The 25,121-nt window shown below is 39.8% G+C and overlaps 2 protein-coding genes across 2 annotated transcripts; both read left to right on the plus strand.

The window, feature by feature from the left end:
• Positions 1 to 12,655: 12,655 nt before the first annotated feature.
• Positions 12,656 to 15,435, plus strand: LOC145705508 (annulin-like). The gene is given in 6 exon segments (XM_081782987.1): positions 12,656 to 12,707; positions 12,761 to 13,179; positions 13,226 to 13,510; positions 13,513 to 14,243; positions 14,876 to 15,124; positions 15,399 to 15,435. Coding segments are annotated over 6 exon segments (1,773 nt in total).
• Positions 15,436 to 21,806: 6,371 nt separating this feature from the next.
• On the plus strand, positions 21,807 to 23,389 carry LOC145702136 (uncharacterized). Its single transcript, XM_081779344.1, has 5 exons — positions 21,807 to 21,940; positions 22,281 to 22,358; positions 22,568 to 22,745; positions 22,985 to 23,211; positions 23,300 to 23,389. Exons 3-5 carry the CDS (start codon positions 22,610 to 22,612, stop codon positions 23,387 to 23,389), a joined length of 453 nt encoding a protein of 150 aa, XP_081635470.1. The 5' UTR covers positions 21,807 to 21,940; positions 22,281 to 22,358; positions 22,568 to 22,609.
• Positions 23,390 to 25,121: the final 1,732 nt, after the last annotated feature.

Consider the following 25,121-nt stretch of genomic DNA (forward strand, 5'->3'; position numbering starts at 1 on the left):
AAGCGGAATTTCGCGCTCTTTGTCTCGTTTTCAACCGGTTCCTTTGAGGAAGCACAGGTTTCCACTCGACTCGGTCATGTTAACGCCTTTTCGCGGGGGTGATCTTTTCTGATCTTGCCATTTTTGCTTTTTCTACTGCATAGCTAAGATTTTTTTTTCCGAATTTTTAAAATATTTTTTTCTATTTTTTTTTTAAATTTCGGATTTTTAAATTTAAGATTTCGCTTTTGATTCATTTTTTTGAAAAATGATCGTCCCGGTCCTTCATCTTCCTCCTCTTCATCCTTCTTCCTCTCTTGATCCTCCTCATCTTCTTCTCCTTGCGAAGCTTTTTGCCGTCTAAGAACAAATTTATTTATTTTGCCTCCAAGAAGACAAAACTCGAATTAATTTCTGATCAGCTATTTTCGGGATTTTCTCCTTTTGCTAAGCCGTTTCTAGGTCCTCCTCTTCTCAAACAGGTTCACAAAAAACTGCACAAAAGTAGCTTAATTGAAAGCGAAGCCAAGTGTTCTCCGATTTACCAGATTAACTTCGGATTAGTCGTCTAAAAACCGCGAAAAACGCCGCAAAATACAATTCTTGAAACTTATTTTTGAGCTCTATTTAGAATTATTTCTACAACTTCCATTTCGATTAGTGAAGTTCACCATCCAGGCATCTGATTGGTGGACCAATTAATTTAAGAAATTTCATTGGTCGACTAATTTTTTCGGCTCACTCCGCTTTGTGTTGGTGCTAAAAACTCACAGTGGCCAGGTACGGGCAAGGTATCAAGCTGTGCAAATTGGATGCAAGGGGCTCACCGACATGTGCTACCCACTGCGAAGTCCCGCAGAGACTTTTCCTAGCACCAACTCTGAGCAAGGCTCGGTGTGAGATGGATTGAGCCAATTTTTTCAAGAATTCTTATTGGTCGACCAATCAAAAAGCCGAAAGATGGGTCAATAAGACTCTTCCTTACCTTGAAGCTTTTTTGTCCTTCTTCGATTCCTTATTATTTTTCCCGCCTTTGGAATTATCCGAATTTTCCTCAGAAAAATTGACGTCCTATTTTCTCGGGTTACACTATAATTTTCGCCCGATGCCATTTTTAGATAAGGAACACACCGTCGATGTAATACCCGTCAATTTTGACACAAGTTGAAATTTAAAATATTTCCAGCGACGAAAATTCGCTCGAAAGTGAAATTCTTCGTTTCGCGATGTTCTAACACCATCGTGATTGGTAGCTTTAGATTCGTGATAAGGGTTTCTACACGCTAATTAAGGATGCTGAGATGTTGCTCAAGAAGAGTGCTTAGGACGTTCAAGCGTTTAGATATTTCTCTCATAATGTCATTTAATGAGCTTGGCCCTCGAGATTTGCTTCTCCCCGCGTTCCGGCGAAACTAGAACTTTTAAATGGAACTGCCCTGTCGGTGATCTGACACGTAGCAAAGAAGATATTATCGCAAGGGCGTAACCGTGTAAGTGAAAAGGAAACGGCGAAACGGATGGGATTGTCATCCCCTTGACATCGCTCTAAAAATATTGTTTTCATGAGAAAACTTCACGAAAATTTGCTTTCTCAGTTTTCTAAGTCAACATTTTAAGGGTGTCACATTCAAATTGGATCGTTGGGTACACCCTTAATTAGTTGACTTTATTCTCTAACCCTAACCTTTATTTGACCAGTTTTTGGAGATGATTTAAGGGTGTAGGGGTCGATTAAAAGGATAGAGAGCAAAAAAGGCCCATTTTGTTCTAAGGGGTTAATTTTTATTTTCGAAGGTATAATGAGAAGGGTTAGGGTTAATGGCAGGTAATCTTCAAAGAGGAAATTCTAGCGATAAAGACATTTTAAAATTAATTTTGCACTAAAAAGGCCTTTTGCTCTAACAGGTTAATTTTCGTATTTCCAAGATTTCGTGAATTTTTCTCGAAGAAAAACTTCTAAAACTCGAAAACTTCTGTTTCCAAAACATTCCCATCGGAAGAGCAAGGAAGAAGCTCGCTGGACTAATTAGTATGGAATAGTTATAAATCCGATTGAGCGGGATTGGCGGCTGCGTGTAACCGTTGCCTGGTACGTCAGCATCAGCTTGTTCGGGCCCTTCATCAGTTGCTGTAGCTCGTTTTTCTTGCGATGGAGGATGGCAGCTGCGTGCAGGAAGAAGTAGATCACCAGGAAGCCGACGAGAGAGGTGAGCACCCACGAGCCTGAAAAGAGGAGGGATTGTTTGAAAAGCTGTGAGGGAGAGAAACGTAGATAAGAAGAGTTGTACCTTGGATTCCCCTCTCGTCGAGCATGCACATTAAGATGTCGCCACTTGGACAGTTGTCGTCGGGCACCGGACAGCCCAGAGCGCCCCACTTTGCTTAGAGTCAAAAATGTGACACTTTCTAAATGCATCTGAGATTTCAATGATCTTTCCATTTAATATCACCGAATATGTCGATTCGGCGCCATTTTGGGGGCAATTTCGTTCAAAAAATAAGTGTTCATGAAATATGCAAGCGATCCCCTTATTTATCAATTTTGGAACCTAAATTAAGGGTAGCATCTCGAATCGGCGAAAAAGCGCAATGAATAATTGAATTTTTCAAAAAAATTTTCTGGAGCTTGATTGGCTAGCCGGCCAAATTGCGGTCTAAAAACGACCAAAATTTTGGTCAAACTCATCGCACTTTTTGTCAATTCGAGTCACTCCTAATTGGGGTCTCTAGCCCTAACCCTAGAGTTAACCCTACCCCTAACTAAAACTTAAAAAATAAGTTTCTAAGTTCAAATTTAGAATGAACTCTTCGGTTTCAAATGACAGAAAATGGGTCAATAAACTTAAATTTAAGACTCTTTCTTGAGCCCCTGATCGGTGATATTGTAGAGACTGTAGTGGCCAGTTTCTTCGCTAATCGTGTCATTTATCCGAAACGCGGCCTCGGAGCGGATAAAACGGCGGATCATCAAAAATATCGTGTCACGCCCTTACTCTAATTGAAACTCTTTTCAGAAACGTGTTCCACGTAAAACAAGGCGCAGCGGTCAAGTTAATTCCAGAGTTCGGATCAGCGGCTAATAAGCCAAAATATCAAACCATGCAATACGAAAGATTACTGGGTCCAAAATCGCGGATCAGAAGAACACGCGTTAAATATCAACCTTTCCGGAGCGCTAGAATTGGGGCCCCGAAAATTAATAAGTATTTTCGACTCGAAAATCGGGCTTTTGAGTCGTAATTTAAAAATAAGCCGCACGCAGCTCCAAATTGCCTATTAAAAAATTGCCTATTAAATTTAACGATGAATCCGCATGGCGGCGCTTTTTGCTGAAAAGAAGTGATTTGATTGGTTCAAAGAGATAAGGCTTTATTTTTCCAATCGGTGAAGCCTCGGCTTCAAATCAACAAGAAATAAAAATAATTAAATAAAATCCGCAAGATGGCGCTTTTTCTCAAGAAGGGTTTTGATTGGTTCAGAAATAAAGGACTGTATTTTTCCACAAAAACCGCACGCGGCTTTTTCTTGATACAGTTGTCTTTATGAGTCGAAAACCAATTGACTCAAATAACGGATCATTTTTCGACTCAAAAATGACATTTTTTGTCATTCAAAATGGAAAAATGCCGTCTAATGATCAATTTATTTTCCGTTTTCGATGAAACGAGCTGGAGTTTCTAAGCGAGTTGAATATTAAAGCGGCTCATTATGTCGGAGAGCGAAAAGGGATGATCTTGTTTGAAAGGTTCATCTAAAGTGAAATCATGTAAAACGCGAACGCGATTATGTTAAAAATTTTAAATGATCAATTTCCATTCGTTCCAGCTTATTCACCAAACCAGCTCTTAATTACTTTTATCCGGGTTTTCCTTTGGGAAGCGGCCGATCATGTCGAACAATGTGTAGCTGACGGGGCGTTCGTAGACGCTGTCGTGCGTCAAGTTCCCCGTCCCGCCACAGATGCGAAGCCGCGGTTTTGTCCGGTAATCAGCGGCCGGCGCATCCTGTTGTCTGTCTTCAAAACAGGTTCAAACCACGACAAGCCCAAGCGAGGTTTCAACGGCTTCTTAGAAAGAGCCTTTGGAAGAAACCAAGCTTGAAAATGAAATTTTAAAAAGCTGTGATTTTTCATTATTTTTCTTCTTATTCAAAAAGAAGGAAACCTCCTTGAAAACCTGAGTCAGGGCTTAAAAGCTTGAATGAAAAGCCGCGTAGCGGCTTTTTCAAAATAAAGCCGCGCAGCGGCTTCGCCAAAATTACCATTTTGAAAGGGTTTACTTATTTTATATTTTGGCGAAGCCGCTGCGCGGCTTTATTTTGAAAAAGCCGCTACGCGGCTTTTAATTCCAGCTCTTTCAAGCCCTGACTCAGGTTTTGAAAACAGGTTGCCTAGAAAAGGTGAGCGGGTCAGTCATATTTTGAACCTGTTTCCTAGAATACTTTTCGCCTCATAAAACGCGTTCTGCATTATCGCGTCTTCGATGTAAGCATGCATCGGTGAAATTCCAAACGGGAACTGGACACCTTTATCGTCATCAAAGCCAGCCTTCCGCCACGTTGATTCTTGTTGCTGACGTTCTTGATAAAAACGCGAATCGACAGATGGTCCTATCAGCAGCACATTCTCATACACTTTCTTTCAAAGCGGTTTTTAAAATTATTAAAACAGAAAATTTTTCTCACGAAAATTTTTCTTAAGATAATCCAATCCAAATCGATATTTTTGTTTTTGGTCCAAAATTGTTAATTTTTTATCAAATTTTTTGTCCAAATTTGGGGATTTTTGGGTCAAAAGAGCATTTTTGTCAGGTTTTTGGCGAAAATTGGCCAATCAGAGCTTAATATTTGCAATTTTTGTCCAAAATCAACAATTTTGGGCAAAAATTCTGATGTTTTTTAACAATCTTGGTCCAAAAATACAAAATTAAGAGTCAAGGCTATTTTTCTATTTTGTTTAAAACCGTTGTCGAGAGTTCCTTCCGAATCGTCATGTTGGTCGGCGGAAACATGGCTGCTTCTGTGTACTTCTCGTGGAAAGGGAGTCGGTGCTCAAGCTGGATGATCGCCACCGGATCCGGCAGGAAGTCGGTCACGTTCTTGACCGTGTACAAAATCTGCTCCGTAACGTTCGAGTCTTTTTATTTCGGGCTGAGCCGCTATTTCTTTCTTGAAGATTGCGAAAGTGCCTAATCCGCGAAAAAGGAGGAAAAATCTAATCAGCGAGTCGCTAATAGAAATATTAGCGAACAAGGGCGTGAGCCCAAGCGGCGGGCAGCCCGAACCTGTGTACCAAGCAGGCGCGAGGAGCAAGATGCTCTGAACACAATCCAGTTAAAAAGTGACACAAGAAAACACGCGTCACGATCGAGGAAAGTTTCTTATTAGATTGGGTTCCGACAAGAAGGGCGCTTTAGAAAACAATTTTTAGGGACAAAAGATAAAAAAAGTCGATCAAGAGAGAAATCTTAATTACAATAAAAAATTCAAATAAAAACCGATTTTTTCGTTAAAAAGCACGAAAAAGCGAAAAATTGATCGAAATTTTTCGAAAGTTTTTCAAAAATTCTAAAAATTCGACCAATTTTTCGCTTCTTCGCGGGTTTTTGACAAAAAAATGCTTTTATATGAATTTTTATCGTAATTTAGCTTTCAGGAGTCACAAAAATGTGAAAAATTTACCACGTGATCACGTGAAAGCGAAAAACGATGATTAATTTAGAATAATTGAAATAAAAAACCAGATGGAGAAAAATAGGAAAATTTGTCAACTGCGGGAAAGCTAATTTCGCGAAAAAGCGCTGTCAGTGCGGTGATACGAATCTGGCTAATTGGTCACAATTTCAGCGCGCTGAGAATGCTTTCGAAACATCAGATGGCCATCTCGAACGCGGATTTACGAGAGTTTGAGTTCTATGAAAGTATTACGCGATTTTTCTAATTTGTGAAATCATGATTCATGAACTTGTTAATTGCTTGTAGGACAAAATTTTTTCTTATCGTTATGATAGATTCTTTATCTTGCAAAAAGACCTGTACAACCTGTGGCTCTTACCAAAGATTAATGACTAGATATCGAAAATTTAGCTCCAAGTTCTCAGATGAATTTTCAGGTTAGGATTAGGGTTGAAGTGGAACCCGCTAATTTAATGTCGATCCGTCTAGCAGACAATCTAAGAAAAAAGCGCATCTGCTTGTAATTTTTCCCAAGAGTCGCCATTTTTATGCGAACATACCTTGACGACATGTTGAGGAAAAGAGCGCAACATTCGTGTGAACTCTTCTGGCACCGTCGCAGGATCGTGAATGTAATCGACATCGAATGCGTAGACCAATTCCACGCTAGAAAAAACGACTTGGTAAGATTGTGGTCGGAAACGAGCGCCGATTTGCATAAGACACACTTTTACGGCTCATAACGTACCCCACCCCTAGCTCGCTCACATTTTGTGAACATTTTCCCCTTGCTCGCTTAGTTAAATTTTATCAAAGTCCCCTTGCTCGCTCTCATTCTTGTTTCAGCGCGCTCCATTAGTCGCCATCCTTCTTTTACCTCGCGCGCCCTTGTTCGCTCCTCCTCACCTATTTATCCCTTGTTCGCCGCGAGACCGCCAAAGCCTAGCTCGGCTTGGGTCGCTCTTATAGCTCTTACTGTACTTTCGACTCAAGCTTTTCAAAGGGAACTATATTTTTCATTTTCATGAATATTTTTAAACGCCGCGGAAATCTCCCCGACTTATCTATTTTATTTCACTCTAGCGTTCTATGTACTGTGGATTGAGCGGGTAGTGTACCCCTGCAGTTTTCAAAAATTAGAGTAGATTTCTGGAATTTCTTTGAACAGTATTTGTCCCTTATACAAAATGACGACGTGAGAATTTCATTTCTTGTTTCAAAAACAAATAATCTCACCTGACTCGAAAGATATGAATTTTAACCTTACCCCGCCAGGGTACACCTCCTAAGACACAGAGGTCGAAAATGTAATAAATACATTTCTGTATCAATATGTGATTTTATGTCATATTTATATGATATAAATTATATCAATTGATAACCCCTTTGAAGGGCCGATGCACCTCCTGAGGTGTTTTTGGCGGGTAAGGATAAAATGACGATTTGGCGGGGTAAGGTTAAAGGTGAAAAATAGGGATACACTAACCGCTCAATCCACTGAAACCTAGGCATGAGATTTTTAATAAAAACAGTCTCAAAGTTTCAATCCAAGTATTTCGAGTACTTATGTTTACTCGAAATGGAGTGTCCAAATTTTCTTCTTATGAAGAAGATATGAAAATTTGACAAAATGGACGTAAGAGAGCATAAAAAATAAAAGATAAGTTTGCTTGGAAAAAATCATGAAAATCAAAGTTAAAATGCCTTTTAAAAATGAAAACAAAAATGAGCTACGCGTTATAAAGCGTTCTCGCGGGGCTTCAAGAGCGAACAACGGATAAATGACGGAGAGAGGCGGGCGAGCAAAGGTGCGCCGTCGAAACCAAGGAGAGCGAACAAGGGGGCGTAGAATGCAAAAGAAGGAAAGCGACCAACGGTACATGGTAACAAAAAGCGAGCGACCAAGGGGGATCTTGTTGGAGTTTAACTTAGCGAGTAAGGGAAAAATGTTCACAAAATGCGAGCGAGCTAGGGGTGGGGTACGTTATTTTGTAAGGTTATCGCAAAACTTTGAATTTTTCTTCGGTTTTTAGAGAGACTTTTGAAAAAGAAAGATGTGCCTTTTGAATAATCCGCTTTTTGGTCATAGAATCTTTTCAAAGCAAAAAATTTATAAGACTCCCTAAAGATAATGCCCGAAAATTGATCTTTTGGGCCCAAGATTGTCGGTAAAACTCCAGAAATTGCGCCCAAGATTGTCGATTTGACTTCAAAACCAGTTCCTCCGTATGGCTCATACAGTATGAGTCATATTTTATGAGGAATATCGACAATTTAGGGCGAAATCACGGGGTTTTACCGACAATTTTATACCACATTTTCGAAATTGTCTAGTAGACAGTCTCGGAGAAAATGCAGAAGGGGCATTTTTGTTGGTGTTATAAAATCATAACGCCAACAAACTCCGGTTGCCTCCTTAGTATCTCTATTTTTCGAACCGATAAAGAACTGATAAGCTATCAGCTCGACCCGTCGAATTTAGACAACGCAGAAGCGAGGATAACACCCAAACATTGGTGAATTGACGAATTCAGCGGATGCCAAGATCGTCGCCAATGAATTTACTCGGTCAGTTCATCGCGGTTACACCTGCGTAAACCGAAATGAACGGTCACAAGCAGCTCATTCTCTTCGCTTCAGCTCAAGCTAATTGCTAATCTGCTCTTTTGCGGGCTCTTTGATCCAGAGACATTATTTTCAAATGTCAGAAGCTTGTTTTTTTGGCTCGAAAGCCTGTGGAGAAAACCTGAGTCAGGATTTGAAAGGGCTTCAAAGAAAAGCCGCATAGCGGCTTCGGGAAAATCTGAGCTGTCTGAAAACCTGACTCAGTTTTTAGTACAGGTTTCCGAGCCCTGTAACTCACCTTTTGTGCATCCTATTGAGTCGAAATTCCATCTCTTTCGCCAATTTCCACCACTGTGGTTCGTGGATCGTAACTTTTAGCGGATCTTAATTATGCGCTCTTATGCGCCAGGCAACGTACCTGGGAACTGACTGACTGATATCAAAAGTTAATTAAACCCGCTCCCTATCATAATCCTGTTCCAGTTGAAATGAGATAAAACTGAGGAAGACAGAAGGGCTATTTTGTGATAGCTCGGCAAAATCCTAAAAAATATTAATAAAAAGTCGCGTGGTGGCGCTATTTCAAGCCTTCTGATTGGCTGATAGATTTTATTTTTTCATGAATTTTCGCTAAGCGTTTCATACTCAAAAGCTGTAGATGCTAGGTTAGAGGCGTATATTATTAGAATTATGATGATATGTTTACTCAAAAGACGCATCTAGAGTGGACCATGCGGTTCTTAAATCACTGCGTAGATGAAGAGTCTCGCGATTTTTTAGAACTTATCTTTTTAGAGACTCCGCTTTTTTGGAGATTCTGGATCAAAAATTGGATTGATGGTCCAAGATTGTCAATTTTACTTCAAAATTCGTGCCTAAGATAATTTCAAAATGAAATCATTTTAGGGCTGTATAAGCCAATCAAGGGCTATCTTAGGCCGAAAATTTGAATAAAATTGACAATCTTGGGCGGCCAAAATGCCCACAAAAACCTTGTTTCTTTGATAAGCAATAACTGTACCTGGAAACCCAAAAATTCGCCTCTTCGCCTAAATTATCAAAATCGTATCCACTGCATCCCCACAGCGTCGTGGTAATGTTATGCTCCACGCAGAATTTGATCAAGTATCTTTAAAGGATAATACTTTGTCATTTGAAAAACAAAATGACAAAGATATTGCCCCTTAGCTGCACGATTCTTCGGGGAAGGTGCCGACCGCCGAGGTGAAATTCAACGCGTAGTAGTGTCGAACAAAATCGCCAAATGCTGATTGAAAAGATGGAAAAACGAGCGAGAATTTTGCTTTCAAAGCAAGTTTTTTCGCGATTAATTTTGGGCTACGGAGGAAAAACGCGTGTATTGCATGATAACGAGCAGCTAGGACGGAATTGCACGGAAAGACACTTTGAGTTCACTTTGTAGCGAAGTAAGAGGTACCTTTGAAGGGATTAATTTGTATTTCGTAAACAAGGGGTTGAAAACTCGAGTTTTTACGAATTTTCGTTGCTGTTTTTCTCGGGAAAATGTCAAAAGAAAATGATGCTCGCTTGGTGGCGTTTTTCTTCAAAAATGGAGCTCTCTTATTGGCTCAATAAGAAATTTTCTAATTTCTGTTTTTCGAGTCAAAAATTAAGCAAAATTAAAAGGCGCAGGTTTTTCTTGAGGTCTTTTGAGCCGAAAAAATTTTTTTACAAAAAAGTTATAAAATCATTTGTCAAAAAGAATCATTCTCGTAATTTGTTTTCCTTGTGAACCCATCTTCAAGCACTTGAGGCGAGAATTTTCGCGTTCTTCGTGGCCTCGTTAGTAACATTTTTCGCTGGGCGCCAAAAGACTTACTGTGCTTATAAATGTTAGTAATTAGGCTAGCGAGTTGAACATAACAAGTCTTGCTGGTATTTCTGAGCTTTCACCGTTTCTGGGGAGATTATGGAGAATCCCAAGAATCTTGGCTCTTATCTCTATGCGGCGACATGGAAAAAGATTTCCTTCTTGAATTTTTCGCGCAAAAACTGCTGAATTACGTTGTTGACCGAAATTTTAAGCGATATTTTGGGGAGTCTTTCGAATTGGCAAAAAAAGAAAGAAAAATCCATTTTTCGACAGTTATTTTTTCTGACATCTGATTGGCTTACCGTCCGAAGGCGGAAATCTGATTGGTCTAAAATTGAACCAAAATTTGGTTCGAAAGTTTCATAATTCGTTAGAGATTTTGGCTTCCTGTGTTCAGCAACCTGTGTTAAAACCTGAGTCAGGGTAATATTTGAAAAGACCCTGACTCAGGTTTTTACACAGACTGCTGAACCCACCTTCTCTCAAAGAACTAGAACTTGAGAAAAATTTTCGGAACTTTGGACCACCAAACTCTCGAGCGCGTGCATTTGCGCTCGATTAGTGAGTTTATGAGCAATTTGGCGGTCTTTTAGAATCGCGGGCTGTGGCACACGTTGCCAGCTCCTCGTTCCGTGGTTTTCCGAACCGGCGAAAGAAAGCCGGATGACCTTACTCCAGAATGTGAAAGAACATGACACGCGGAAGCGAACTTCCCACAAGTTTGAAGTTACGCGGGGAATGCGCAATTTAGAGTTTTTGCGATAATGGGATGAGATTTTACACCTTTTCCTTGGAGAGGGTCGCAGGAAACTGTTCGCTCGTACCACCAATTTGATCTTTTTAGCGGTTTTCAAGAGTTTTTGAAACTTTTTCTGAAATCTTATTGGCCAAGCGGCCGAATGCTTTAATCTGATTGGTCTAAAATGGGGAGGCCTCACAAATGGGAAATTTTTAGCCGATAATTTTGACCAAAATTTAAGGAAAATTTTTGACCAATCAGATAAATGTATTTGGCCGTTGGGCCAATCAGATTTCTGAAAAAAATGGCGAACAAATAATTTTTTTTTCAATTTTTTGTGAACTTGAAAAACCTTTGCCTTTCGAGTTTCTTCATATCCCGCTTGTCGAATCGTGGATCTTGTAAGCCCCTTGGGCATCTGCTGGACTGCAATTTTCCGGCAAGTTTTAACTTCACCGCCTATCGTGGTTAATTAGACTCCTAGTTGTCGCTTAGCATGTCCCACCAATGGATGGAACTGCCAAAAATTCAATCAAAAGATTTAAATTGCAATTATTACGGACGCCCTTTTAGCCCTAAATCTGAAGGCTTTTGCCGACCCGAAAATTTTGATTTAGGTTCCTCGCATTTTTAATTACCCTCTCCTGGGCTCAAAAACATATAAAGAAAACCTGAGTCAGGGTCAGATAAGGCTAAAATGAAAAGCCGCATAGCGGCTTCTTTCAAATTAAAGCCGCGAAGCGGCTTTGGAAATAAAACTTTACAATCTTTTTGAAAATTCTGGCGAAGCCGCTATGCGGCTTCGTATTTCAAAAAGCCGCTGCGCGGCTTTGCATTTTAGCCTTTTCAGAACCTGACTCAGGATTTCTACACAGGCTGCCGACCTACTAGTAGACCCTAACCCTTTTTAGACAAGATCTTTATTTTACCTCTCCAGCTGCACTTGGCCAAGTATTAAGGCTCTCCACCGAGTAATCAGAACAATTCGGATAAAAAAGCAATAAGGAAGCATCGGCAACAATCTCTAACAAAATCAGAGTCGACAAAAAACGCATCTTTTCTTCATTCAACTAGAATTTTTCAACTTGTTTCTTTTCTTCGCTATTTTTTGAGACTGAACTTTCCAGTAAGAAAACAGAAGCTTGGGGGATTGGAGATCGATTGGGCCATCCGGAGAGACGAGCGCCGGAAGATTATCGGATCTGGGGCGTTTTTAAGCCACTTTATCCGGCAACGGACACAACATTTTTATTCGGCGCAGTCTTTTGAACACACGAAAAATTGGGAATCAATCAGAACCCTTAACGTTTCAACTGGGCTCAGCAACCTGTGAACAAAACCTGTGTCAGGCTTTGCGCTATCATTTTAGTTCGTTAAAGCCTGTCTCAGGGTTTCCACACAGGTTTCCTAGCCCAGAGTTAAAACCTACTAAGATAACTCTGCTTTTTTCTTTGTCTCATAGGCTTTGTTCTTATTATTTTTTTCTAAAATGATAAATTTTAAAAATTTTCAAAATTTGGTCAAACTTTATTTTATACCTTTTTGAGAATCTGACCAAAAAAATCAAATTAATCAGCTTCTTATAAAAATCATCAAAACCCACTAATTGTGATGGCGTACGCCGTAAAAATAAATCAAATGAGCTGCCCACCGGAAATAGATTAATTTCATTATCAAGAATCTCGGAAGGTCTAAGAACCAAAGAATCTTTTTATCGGTTCATGCTATCATAGCATTTCTATGAGTCTGCTGTCTAATCATCAGAATTCAATCATTAGGTCATAAAATTAAGGCTTTTAAGAAGTTCTCCCGCTGCTTTTTCAAATTAAATACAAAGAGACGTTTTTACGGAGAAAAAATCAGACATGTCAAAGTGCTTTTGTGGGTTGTTTGAAAAGAAGCCAGCTATAAAGCCTTGTAAGCGAATAATATTTCCAATGGCCTTGTTCATTTAAAAATTTTCTATTTAGCGAAGCCTCTGGAGCTGAAGGTCGCGGAGCCTTTTGTAAATGAGCTTGGCGAACCAACAAATGGAGCCTCGGAAGGTAACTTCAAAGATCCAGTCGACTGGTTGGTCGACGAGAATGGGAAAAGGCACCGGACCAACATGTACGATCAGAAAAACCTGATCGTGCGCCGCGCTGGAACGATAAAACTGAAGGTCGCGTTCATGCGCGAATTCAACTCGGCAGGAGACACGCTTAGACTCGAGTTTTCGACTGGCAAAGCGCCGGCTATTCAGTTCGGAACGATGGCCATTGTCGATTGCAAGGAAGACGGGAAGTTGGATAAGCTCGGCTGGTCAGGCACGCTTGAAGTGAACGATAAAATGATCGAGGTCGTTGTCAATGTTCCTCCAACAGCGGCTATTGGAAAATACTCTGTCAAGGTTTCCGCGAATTCTCAACTTCTTATTCGTCAATTTTCATTTTCAGTTGTCGCTGAGAACACTTCTCATCGACGGTTCAATCAGCGTTTCTTCCTCCAACCAGCCAAGTATCTACATCATCGCGAATCCAATGTCCGAGCTGGACGGATGCTATTATGAAAACGACAACAGCGAGGAGTTCCTCGATGAGTACGTCTTCAACGACGTCGGAGCCATTTGGTCAGAAGACCGCGATTATGGCAGATTCAAATGGCTCTACGGACAATTTCAAGAGCCCGTTCTCGACCTTGCCTGCCATCTACTCGCGAATGATGATCGAACCAAAAAACCGTCTGGGGAGTGTGGCTTCGAGATCTCATTAAAATCGTCCGTTTGTTGAGCTCTAAGGCCAACTCCAACGACAACCGTGGCATTCTTGTAGGAAAATGGGAAGAACCCTACGACGATGGAAAAAGGCCGACTTCTTGGAGCGGATCCGTCAATATTTGCCGGCAATACATCAAGAATGGATACAGACCGGTCAAATACGGACAGTGCTGGGTCTTTTCCGGACTTTTGACGAGCTTGCTGAGGTCGATCGGGATCCCGACTAGATCTGTCACCAATTTCTCTTCCGCCCACGACGGGGACGACACGATGACAATCGACATCTACAAGGACAAAGATAACAATGAAGTTCGGCTGAATAGAAGCAGAGATTCCGTCTGGAACTTCCACGTCTGGAACGAGTGCTGGCTCCAGCGCCCTGACTTCCCGAAAAATATGGGTCTCGACGGCTGGCAGGCTGTTGATGCCACGCCGCAAGAATACTCGAATGGAATCTATCAGTGCGGCCCAGCGCCAGTAATAGCTGTTCGCCAAGGACAAACGTTTTTGAACTTCGACACCAACTTTGTCTATGGCGAGGTCAACGCGGACAGATGCACCTGGCGGCTGAACGAAAACTACGAAATTGTTGAGCTGACGGAAAGGAAAACGGACGGGATTGGACGCTTCATTTCGACGAAAGCGGAAGGAAGAAATAATTTTGCGCGGAGGGATTTGACAGATCAGTACAAATTCCGGTAAATGAGGAATTTAAAAGGTGTAGCGGGGTTATCAGTTGGGCGCCCTGACTGTCCTTTATTGGCCCTTATCTCGGTTAGGGTCAGAGTTGCAAATTTTGGTTCATTTTTGCTGAGCTGAGCTGACCTGATATTTGTGAAAAATTCTATGAGCTGCCCTTTTTCATAGGTCATTGAGCTGAGCTGAGCTGAGCAGACCCTAATTAGAGCTGAGCTGAGCTAAGTGAGCTGAACTGAGCTGTTTTTTTTGTATTTTTAGTAGTAAAATTGTGTTAAAATCATTGAGCTGGGCTGAGCTGAGCAGAACTGATCATGTTCAAAAATTATTGAGCTGAGCTGAGTGATAATTGTATGAGCTGAGCTGAGCAGATCAGATCATTTTAGAAAATTACTGAGCGACTGCTCAGCTCACTCAGCTCAACAAATTTCCAACTCTGGTTAGGGTTAGGGACAACCGACTGGGGGTTCCTATTGGGGGTTCCGGGGGCGAAGCCTCCTGCGTTAGGCGTAAGGGGGTCCTGAAGGCGTACCCTTTGGGTACGGTTTAGGGGTGCTGACTTTTGACACCCTTCTATCGTTAAAAATATATAATATTTTATAATTATAATATAATATTTAATATTTTCGTTCAGGGAAGGGTCAAAAGAAGAACGAGAGGCATTCGACCGGGCTGTGGCTTACGCCGGAAACAGCAGGAGAGAAAGACGAGAATTCATGTTGAGAAACTACTCGAAAATCCAACGCGAGCTTCTGAACAAGACTCGCTCGATGCTAAAATTAGAAATCGTCACGGGAGAATTTTCGATCGGCGACGACCTTGAAATCAAGCTCTTGGTTGTTTCTGCGGACAACAAAGTCGTTGAACTCGTTGAAAAGCCTAAGTTGACACTTTACTCAACTTACTACAGTTTCGGTTCCATAAAAGCTGAAGATATTTTTCGAGAAAACTTTTTTCTCGAATATTTTCTAGAATTTTTTTCGAGAAAATTGTTTTCTCGAATTTTTTTGAAAAATTTTCGAGAGAATTATTTTTTCGAATATTTTCAAAAAAAAAATTCGAGACAATAATTTTCTCGATTTTTTTTTCTTTTTTCGAGAAAATTATTTCTCGATTTTTTTCTTTTTTCGAGAAAATTATTTCTCGAATATTTTTAGAAAATATTTTTCGAACCCAAAAACAGAGGAGGAGTAAGCCAGGTTATCGGCCAGCGCGCTTTGAAGCAAAGTTCCATCCAGAAGCGCTTCGACTCTTCAGTCGTTTTCTCCCACAAGGAATACGAAGGGCGACTCGCTCGCGATGGCCAGAGTCACATGAGAGCAGATGCGATGATCAAGGTCAAAAATCCGACAACTGGCGAGATCGAGACGCACACGACCAGACACGACTTTACTCTCAGAGTTCCTCCTATGGTTACCATTGCTGTGAGTCGATTTTCTCGATGAGTTTTGTTTTTCATAAGAATTTTAGTTCAATCGGAAGAAAGCCTACGCGAGTGATCCTTGCAGCTGCGAGATCAAGATTCAAACCCCTTGACATATCCGCTTCAAAATGCTTCCCTCACGGTCGAAGCTAATGGTCTTTTTGCTGACAGAAGCTTCAATGAGAATGTTTTATTTATTCCTCAATTTGAGAGTGAAAACTTAAGGGTATCCCCGAATAATCCATTTTTTGCACTAGAACTCTTTCTGAGCTACAATTTGATACCAAAATCATTCGATTTCTTAAGAGTCTAGAGGTAGAAATCGCTGTTTGAAAATATCGTCAAACTCGACGGGGGGATCCTTAAGAAGACATTTTTATAATTTTTTTCTTTAGACTCACACTTGAGCCAAGAACACCCTACACGTTGAATTTTGATTTCACTCCTGAAAAGGCGGGAAATTTCACGATTGTCGTCGATCTCGACAGTCGAGAAGTTCAAGTAAGTGTATTCACCCTCGACTTTTTCTATCAATCAATTTTTTAGAATATCAAAGCTGATGCCACCTTCGAAGTCCTGGAATAAGCCGCCTTGAAATCTGCCCGCGCTTTGAACTCGAATATCTAATTTATAATTTTTCTGCTGAAATTTTTTATTGCCACAATGTAAATAAACAAAAAATATGTTAAATCGAAGTGGAAGAATTTCAAGGGGGAAGACATCAAGAATGATGATTTTCGAAACGAAAATGAATATGAACAGTATCAAGAAAGTGAGCTGAAATCTTTCTTTTTGTTGCCACAAGTAGTTTTATCAAGTTTGTGGTGCTCAAGGTTTCTTTATATATTTTTATTAGATCAAATATAGGAAATAATTTCTCTCTTATTTCTTAGCAATATCGTTTTCAAAAAGGTTGTTCCACTGACATAATTTTATGGCTCATAAAAAATGTATTCAAATATAAATTCTTCTTCACACAAATGGATCATATCAAAGATTCGATTTTTCGGGGACGAGAGAAATGAAAAATCTAATAATTGGTTTAACAGTTTTTTTCGTCTTTCTCATTTCTTCGGGCGTTCTACTTTATGTCTTTATTGATTTTGGGAATGACGAATTTACCATCAACGAAGATTTGGATCTTGACTTTGACAATTTCACGAAGAGTAAAATTGTCACTGTTGAATTAGACGACAAAGGTTATAAAAAGGCGAAATATAAACTAAAAGAATAATCAGAGATGACTGCGATTTTCACTTCTGATGCATCATTCTCAGATTCAATGGACTTTTGCAGTGAAAAGAATGGAACCCTTGCCTGGAATAGGAAATTGTAAAATTTTTCTATTACGGAGACAGACTCCCTTATTTTAAAATTTGCTGATATTCTGGACTAAACCAAAAAATAGAAGTGAATTTCGGATAACCAATAAGATTGCTGTATTTGGCCTACCGGCCAATCAAAACCATGATCCATTAAATCACTTCCATTTTTCGGTTTTGCCCGATAAATTCTTGAGTTAGGGTTAGAGTGGTCTCCGTTTGCCCAAGTCGCCGTTTGCCCAAGTCGCCGTCTACCCAAGATCGCCGTTTGCCCAACTTGGGCAGACGGAGACTTGGGCAAACGGCGATCTTAGGCAGACGGCGATCAAATTGAAAATATAATCATAATTCAATTCAAAGAAATTAATTATGAAATCAAAATTAGCAGGATAGGATAGATTTTAAGTGGTAAAGTTAAATCGCTAGTTTTACGTCCGAGGCCTACACATTGAGGAAACGATGGATGCGCCGAGTCCTCACAAGCGCTAATCCCCAACTTGGTTGAATTGATGGTTTCCCATATTGCTGTTTCTTGTGATTCATTTTCGGTCCGTTCTATTTTTGGAATTGCTTCTGATTGAAACTGAGGGAAAACAGTCATTGTGAGAAGTGAGAAAAAGGGAAAAACTGATGAAACACTTCCCAAAACCTCCGGGAGACGGACGGTGCCGGAACCAAATTGGTACCCGGTACCAAAGTCAAGCATATTTTCTGGCTCATCTAAAAACTAATGTCCGCTCCGCGGCTGCAGTGTGAGGAAACTCTATTTATGGAACGAATATGGAGACATGTTTGAAATCCCGGGTAAAGGCTCGCTTTCACCGGTACCTAATGACCGACCGAATATACTTCAAGTATAATGAATGATTAACTCTTCCGGGAATAGTTTATTAGGACTTTTATTGAGAATTTAGCGACTTTCATAATTAAACCATCCATTACGAAGGCTCTTCGTTAACAATGTAAACGATGTCATAATTCGGAAAGCTTCCGTAGAGTCCACGATACTGTTTTTTCATTTCGTCTCTTATTTATGTGTTTATGCTCAAGAATTTATTCGAAAATCGGATACAACTATTGAAAAACAATATAAGAAAATTGTGGTGGTCTTGTCAAGGATCCACGGTTAATAACCGTTCAAAAGACATCACAGGACAACCTTTGTTTTCACCTGAAAGTCTCTGCAAATCAGAGCGCAACCAGCAGACTAAGTGATGATAATGAAATTGTCGCCTTACTTCTATCATTTTATGATCAATTAAAAAAATTCACATCGCCGTTTGCCTAAGATCTCCGTCTGCCCAAGTTGGGCAAACGGCGACTTGGGCAGACGGCGACTTGGGCAAACGGCGACTTGGGCAAACGGAGACCACTCTTAGGGTTAGGTTCGTAGTGATGGTTTTACATGATGAAAAAAGAGTCACGAAAATCTCTGACTTTTCTGAAGAAGATATTCCCTATTGGATCAATATTAGTGCGAGAACAAACTTTTCGGACAAGAATCTTGAACCTGAATATAAAAAGGTAAGCTTTTTGTTTGATTTTTAATTGAATTTTTAATAATAAAGCATCAAAATTTGGTCTCTCAAACTGGGGGACATGTTGGTCTGGCAATTTATTCACCAACTGAGTCCTGCATTTTTATATTCGCCGATATCTGGACAAATATTGGAGCCAACTACCAATTCGTCTGCCAGAACCAAATATTCGACGAGGAAGGGAGGGTGATAATAATAAACGACAGCTCAATCAGCTGCGAAATGCTGAAAATCAACAAGACCTTCTTCGACGAGTTCAATTTGTGGAACAAAGACTTCTTGAACATTTCCTGGATAATCGATAATAAAGAAAAGCAGCCTTATTCGTACAGACTGCTCCTTGGATTTAAAACAGCCCTGATGTCGAAGAACAGACCGGCTTTCTGCAGTGCTCACCAAAAATCATTCCTCAAGGAATCCTTTGGGTGTCTTCAAGAGATTCTTATGTCTCGGCTGAAAATAATTATGAGTTAGTAGATAATTTTACGGAATGAAAATTACCATAGGACCCCCTTAAGTTGTTGTTAAATCATGCCCCATTTGCTCCTTAGCTTTTGATACAATTGTAAAGCGTACCCCTGTATTCTCAAAATGGTGAAAATGACGACGTGACAAAGTAAAGATGACTCATTTGCAATGTCACGTCGTCATTTTCAACACTTTGAAAATATAGGGGTATGTTATATCAAAAATAAGGGATGGTGTCTGGAACCGACAAAAAATTTCGACAAAATTTGCGTAGGCGGCTACTCGGCTGCTGATTGGCCGGTTTGCTGAATCTAGGCTTCTGATTGGTTGAAAATTTCCACGCAAAATTTGTCGAAATTTTTTTGTCGGTTCCAGAGACCTCCCCAAAAATAAGGGGGCAAATGGGAAAAGATTAAACAATAATGTTATGGAAAAATCGTTGATGACACCCTTAAAGGGGGCCCTCTGGTAGTAGACCATTTAGTTCTCCAGCCATCTGCATTATTGATTCCTGAAAAATTCGACTGTTCTTGTTTCTGAAAAATAAAATCTTTAATTTTCGACGTGTACTCCAGCTACAGTAATAAAGTCTTCCAGGTAGAGCCGAGGATTTGCAATCTTCCCCGGCGGTCAATATCTAATTAAAACTTCACCTTTGAGAACCACCGAAATGAATTAATCCGGCCTCAATTTCTCCGCGATGCGTCGTTGTTTATACAGAACTAAACAACTCGAGAAGGCGCAAACGGCAACAAGCAAAAAAAGACGACTGAGATTGAACAGAGATTGAGTCACGTGAGTCACGTTGGAGCAGCTTGTTGTGAAACGTAGCGACGATTTCGCTAAGTAGGGCCGCAGAGCACTAAGTGCTTATTTTTAATATCTTTTGAGCTCTTATAAATATCAATGATCAATCCTCCCAATTTGGGTCACAATCGGACTCAACCAAAAAATATCAACTTGCTGAAATTCAAGAAGGTTAAAAGACATGAGCTAAGGTCTACGGATTCTCTTTTTTAAGCTGACAACGCGAAAAGGACAACTGATTGAAAACAATATTTGAGCAAATAATTGATAAAAAGATTCGTTTCATGAGGGGTCAATTGAAATCCTTTAGTACGGCTTAAAGTTTTTGGTTAGTCCAAAGCCCGGGCCGAAGGGTTAGGGTTGGCCTTCAAAAGCTTAACCCTAACCCTACCTGCCGACTGAAAAATTAGAGAGGCTGCAGAAATCGGTTACACGACGTTTTCAGCATACCGACGTTTTCAGCAACCGACGTTTTCAGCAAACCGACGAATTCAGCAGCGCTGAAAATGTCGGTATGCTGAAAACGTCGGTTTGCTGAAAACGTCGTTTTCACCTGAAAACGCGTGGGCGTTTGCAGTGGCGAAATTTTCAAACAAACGGATCTAAAGATGACGTTCTCGGAATTTAATTGGCTAATTAAAAGTTTAAAGCATTTCTAAATGAGTCATTAAAAATTCATTATTTTGAAAAAGTAATAAGAATAAGCCAAATATCTTTTTAATACATAATTATCATAATAATCATAGTCACCAGTTAATTAACAATATTAACGTATTATTCAGTTTCGTGAATATGCTTTTAAAACATTGAAAATAATGATAAATCAATATTTTAAAGGATAAGAATAATAATTTTATTAAATATAATCTTTTGTAACTGATTCATTAATATTACATCGATTTTATGTTATTTAACGATTTACGGAAACATCTTTTCAGATGAAGTTTGATAAAATGGTTGCCTCTCTAAACGCCTACGCGTTTTCAGGTGAAAAACGACGTTTTCAGCAAACCGACGTTTTCAGCAAACCGACGAATTCAGCAGCGCTGAAAATGTCGGTATGCTGAAAACGTCGGTTGCTGAAAACGTCGGTATGCTGAAAACGTCGTGTAACCGCAGAAATCGACAATTTTCGGCCAAAAGTAAACCGAAAATTTTGGACCAATAAGATTTAAGTATTCGTCGTGTTGGCGAATCAGATTTCAGAAAAAGGTCTTTTTGAATAATGCCTACTGTAAAGGACTTACAGTTAGGGGTTAGAGTTGGCGTTAAAAAGCTTAACCCTAACCCTAACCGAAAGCCCTACACGGTAGGCATTTTTCAAAAAACCTATTTTTTGCAAAATTATTTCTGAAGTCTGATTGGCCATCTGGCCGTTTGTTGAAATCTTATTGGTCAAAAATTTTCTGAAGACTTTTGGCCGAAACTTGCCGATTTCCGCACCCTCCCTAATTTTCCAGTCGGCTTTTGATGTGAAATCAACTTTCTGAAAGAGAATAAGGGTGTCACTATGTTTATTTTTTATCGGGAGAGTATTCCCTGAAAAAGGTCCTCTTCTGACCTTATAGATTCTCTACAATAAATTTTGATGATGAATATCAACCATGGTCAAAAGCGGCTATTTTTATTGTGTACTTTTCGATTTCTATTTTTGACACGATGATTTATGGATGTAACCATTAGCGCGTTAAGAGTTAACGATGGGAAGCACCAATTCAAATTGCAAAGCCTATTTTTATACCAAACTCGAAGGCGATCAGAAAAATTAAAAGCAGCGTAGAAAGATGAATTCTCGGAGAAACAACGTTTTCAAGGGGCGGCTGAATTTTTGAAAAACTCGGAGAAAAGAAACGGTTTTGCGAAAAAATGTGAAAAATAATTATTGGTAAAAATCATTTTTATGAGCTCCAGTCAAAAACTATAAAATCCTTTCTCACTTGTTGAAAAGGAACCTAGTCATTTTCGATAGCTAAAAGTAGAAAAAGGAAGAAAATGACGAATTCCAGAGCAAAACCGAGAATAAGACATAGCAAGACCGGGAAGAGCGAGAATCAAAATCCAATTCATATTACAATAGTTGGAGCTCCAAAAGTGGGGAAATCGGCACTAGCGGTTCGACTTTTGACAAACAGATTTATCGGGTAAGAATTGAATTTCTTGAGTTTTTCTTTGGGAAGCTCCTTCCTGGGCTTGGTAACCTGTGGACGAAACCTAAGTCAGGGCCTAAAAGAGCTTGGATGAAAAGCCGCAAAGCGGTTTTTTGAAAGACAAAGCCGCAGAGCGGCTTCGCCAAAACAAAGAATTGATAAATATTGATCAAAAATAATTTAATACGAATGATCAATTTTTATCAATTTTATTCTTTGCGGCTTCGTTTTTAAAAGCCGCTTCGCGGCTTTTCATTCAAGCTCTTTCGGATCCTGAGTCACACTCTTAGACTCGAGTACAAGTAGGTTATTGTCAATAACCTCTTGTTTTCAGGGAATACGCGTCGAATGTCACAGGCGTCTACGAAAAACTATGGGAAAAGTTTAATAAAAACACGTACTATTCATTAAGGTAAGGTCCAACAATGAGAAATAGCTTAATTTGGGCAAAAATTAAGGACCTGCGATCTTGGGTCGTAGGATTTTTGTATTCGAAAATTCCACACTCGATTTTTTCAATTATTTCAAGCGCCTTTTAATTAGGCCTTTTATTGAAGTTTTGCAGAACTAAAATCGACGTGGAAAAGGGTGTAAATATTTGAAGAATGATTTCTCGTTCAGGATCTAAATATCTACACGCCAGGCGACATTTCTTACAATACCATGTGGTCCGACGCAGTGTTGTTGGTTTATTCACACAGCGACGCCACTTCGTTGAAAATCGCCACTTGTTTCAGCGAACAAATTGAACGCGCCGCCATCAGCATGCGCATTCGCCCGCCGATTATTTGGCTTGTTGGTGAGTTTTTTCCTTAGGTTGACAAAATACAGCTGAAAATGAAAAAGATATGTAAAAATGCAGTAATTGAGCTGACACACGTATGCTCCGACAAATTTTCGAAAGCTTATATCGCGTAATTTCGCCGTGGCTTTTTGTGATAAGCCCCAACAAGTGCTAGAATTTCGCCCAGTGTGTCAACTTTCACATCTTTTCTCGAAAGCGAAATGCGGCAATTTGGGTTCTTTTCAATTTTTCAGGAAACAAATCAGATCGCGGAAACCTTAAAAATCACATCGACCACCACAGCCTTCAGCACGAATGCGACGGTTTCAGCGACATCAGCGTCAAAGAAGACGCCCCGACTGAAATTCTGAAAATGATCGACGACATCGTTTCTATCACAATCAAGCGAAAAATCCAGTGCCAGTACAAATCCTCCAACACGAATCTGAGCTCGCCGGTGCCGATGCCCAGGAGATCAAAAGTTTTGACGCTTTGCACACCATTGAGAGGCAGTTTCCGGCGCTAAAAGGTAACCCAAAATATAATTGATTTTTTAAAAATATATTCAGGCGCAAAAAGAACAGAGGCTCCTTTTCAAAGTTGTTTTGGAAGTAAAAATCTTCATTTCGCCGACACCGGACTTTTCGCTTTTTGCATAAATGGAATCACTCGTCTCTTCGCTGTTGTTTTCTTCTCCGACAAAACTGTTAAAATAAATATTAATTAATTAGAAAAAATAAGTTTACTTTTCAAATGGACGCCAAAAACGATCAGCGCGAGAATAAAAATTCCGATAAAAATGGCCGTCGGAATTGCGATCATTTTCTCTTCAAAACTAAATTGTAGAAAAAGTCGATGAATTCGTGTTTGTCCATTTTCAGAGGAAAGTTGAAGGTTTTTGACGCGCTGTTTTTATGCATTGATGGCAGATGCGACGAGATCAAGATATTTTTGTAGTTTTAATGAAATCATGGAGGAGAATTATTGTATTTTTAAACTGCGGATTCCAATTTTAACGCTTGAACGCACGTTTGAAAAGTTTCGCTGAACGCATATTGCGCAGATTTCTGCGCAGTGCCTTTGAAGGGTTCTAGCGTCGACTTATTAAAAGATTTTAGAATATTGAACATACCTGATTAAAGTTGAGACGCTTGGCGACAAGAAAAATATAGTTTTGAGTCCTAACCCTAACCTTAACCTAGCTTAAACAGGTGATTTCGAGTACTACCCAAAAATATGCCATTTTCTCAAGTTTGATCGAATCAAATGCAAAAGAAGGTATTATTTTAAGAATAAGTCGTCATTTTGATCTTTTTAAGAGGTAAGCTTTTACTAAAATTTAAATAAACCATGAAAAAATAACTGATTTCGTCAAAAAGAGTCAGTTTACTTGTAAAATTTTGAGGATTTGAAATCGACGGAAATTTTCGCTCTGAAGCCAAAATTTTTACCTGAGGTAAAAAATTTTTTGATGTTCTTCTTGGTTTTTTATTGTCGAAGGCAAGTGATAATTGTATATCTGCAAGAACCGCGGAAACAAGTGCGGGACCATGTGGTCCAACAAAAGGTAGACATAAACCTTTGTCCACAGCAAGGATTCCACGCTAGAAATGAATTCTGGCTTGGCAAATACCAATCGAATGTCAGTCTTTGGCGAGTTGAAGCGTCGATCTTGGTGGTGCCAAATTTCTAGTTCTTGTCGATCGAGAACGAGATTAGGCGTTTCAGAAAGATCGTCTTCGTGATCATATTCGGTTTCGATGGAAAAATCGCTTGGGAAAAATATGTTCTCTTCTGGAAATCCGAAATCTTCGTTGATTTCTGGCTCAGAAAGTCTTTGGTAAAGCTCGGAATCAATGTCTGAAACTTGGTACAGTGGGTTGCGCAGGTAGTTGCCCCTTTGCGATTGCCGCTTTGGTTGCCCCTTCGCCCGCGCTTTTTCTATTGGTCGAGAAAATATAATTTTCACCAAAATTTCCAAACTTTTTTTGTTTTCTCTATACTCTAGATGCGTTCTAGAGGTCCTAAAACTCCCCTTTCGCCAGAAAAACCACGTGAAGCAAAGAAAAAATCGAGAGTATAGAGAAAACAAAAAAAGTTTGGAAATTTTGGTGAAAATTATATTTTTCTCGACCATTGTTTCTTTCTAGACTTGCTCAAAGTGATTGCAGGATTGGTTGACCCTTCACCCGCACTTTAGGGGGCAACTACCTGCGCAACCCACTGTAGTTAGTTTGGCTTTTTCGTCGAAACGATCTGTTTGGCCTTTGAAAGTTTTGAAATGATCGAAATCAGAAGATTTCTTGGGTGAAGTTCTTGAATAAGCTTCTTGAGCAGTTTCCTGTCGAATTTGTCATTTTCCGAAGGTCCCGAAAGAAGAAAACTTGGATT

The sequence above is a fragment of the Oikopleura dioica genome, chromosome PAR (genome assembly GCF_907165135.1).
Source record: "Oikopleura dioica chromosome PAR, OKI2018_I68_1.0, whole genome shotgun sequence".
NCBI classification, from domain to species: Eukaryota; Metazoa; Chordata; class Appendicularia; order Copelata; family Oikopleuridae; genus Oikopleura; species Oikopleura dioica.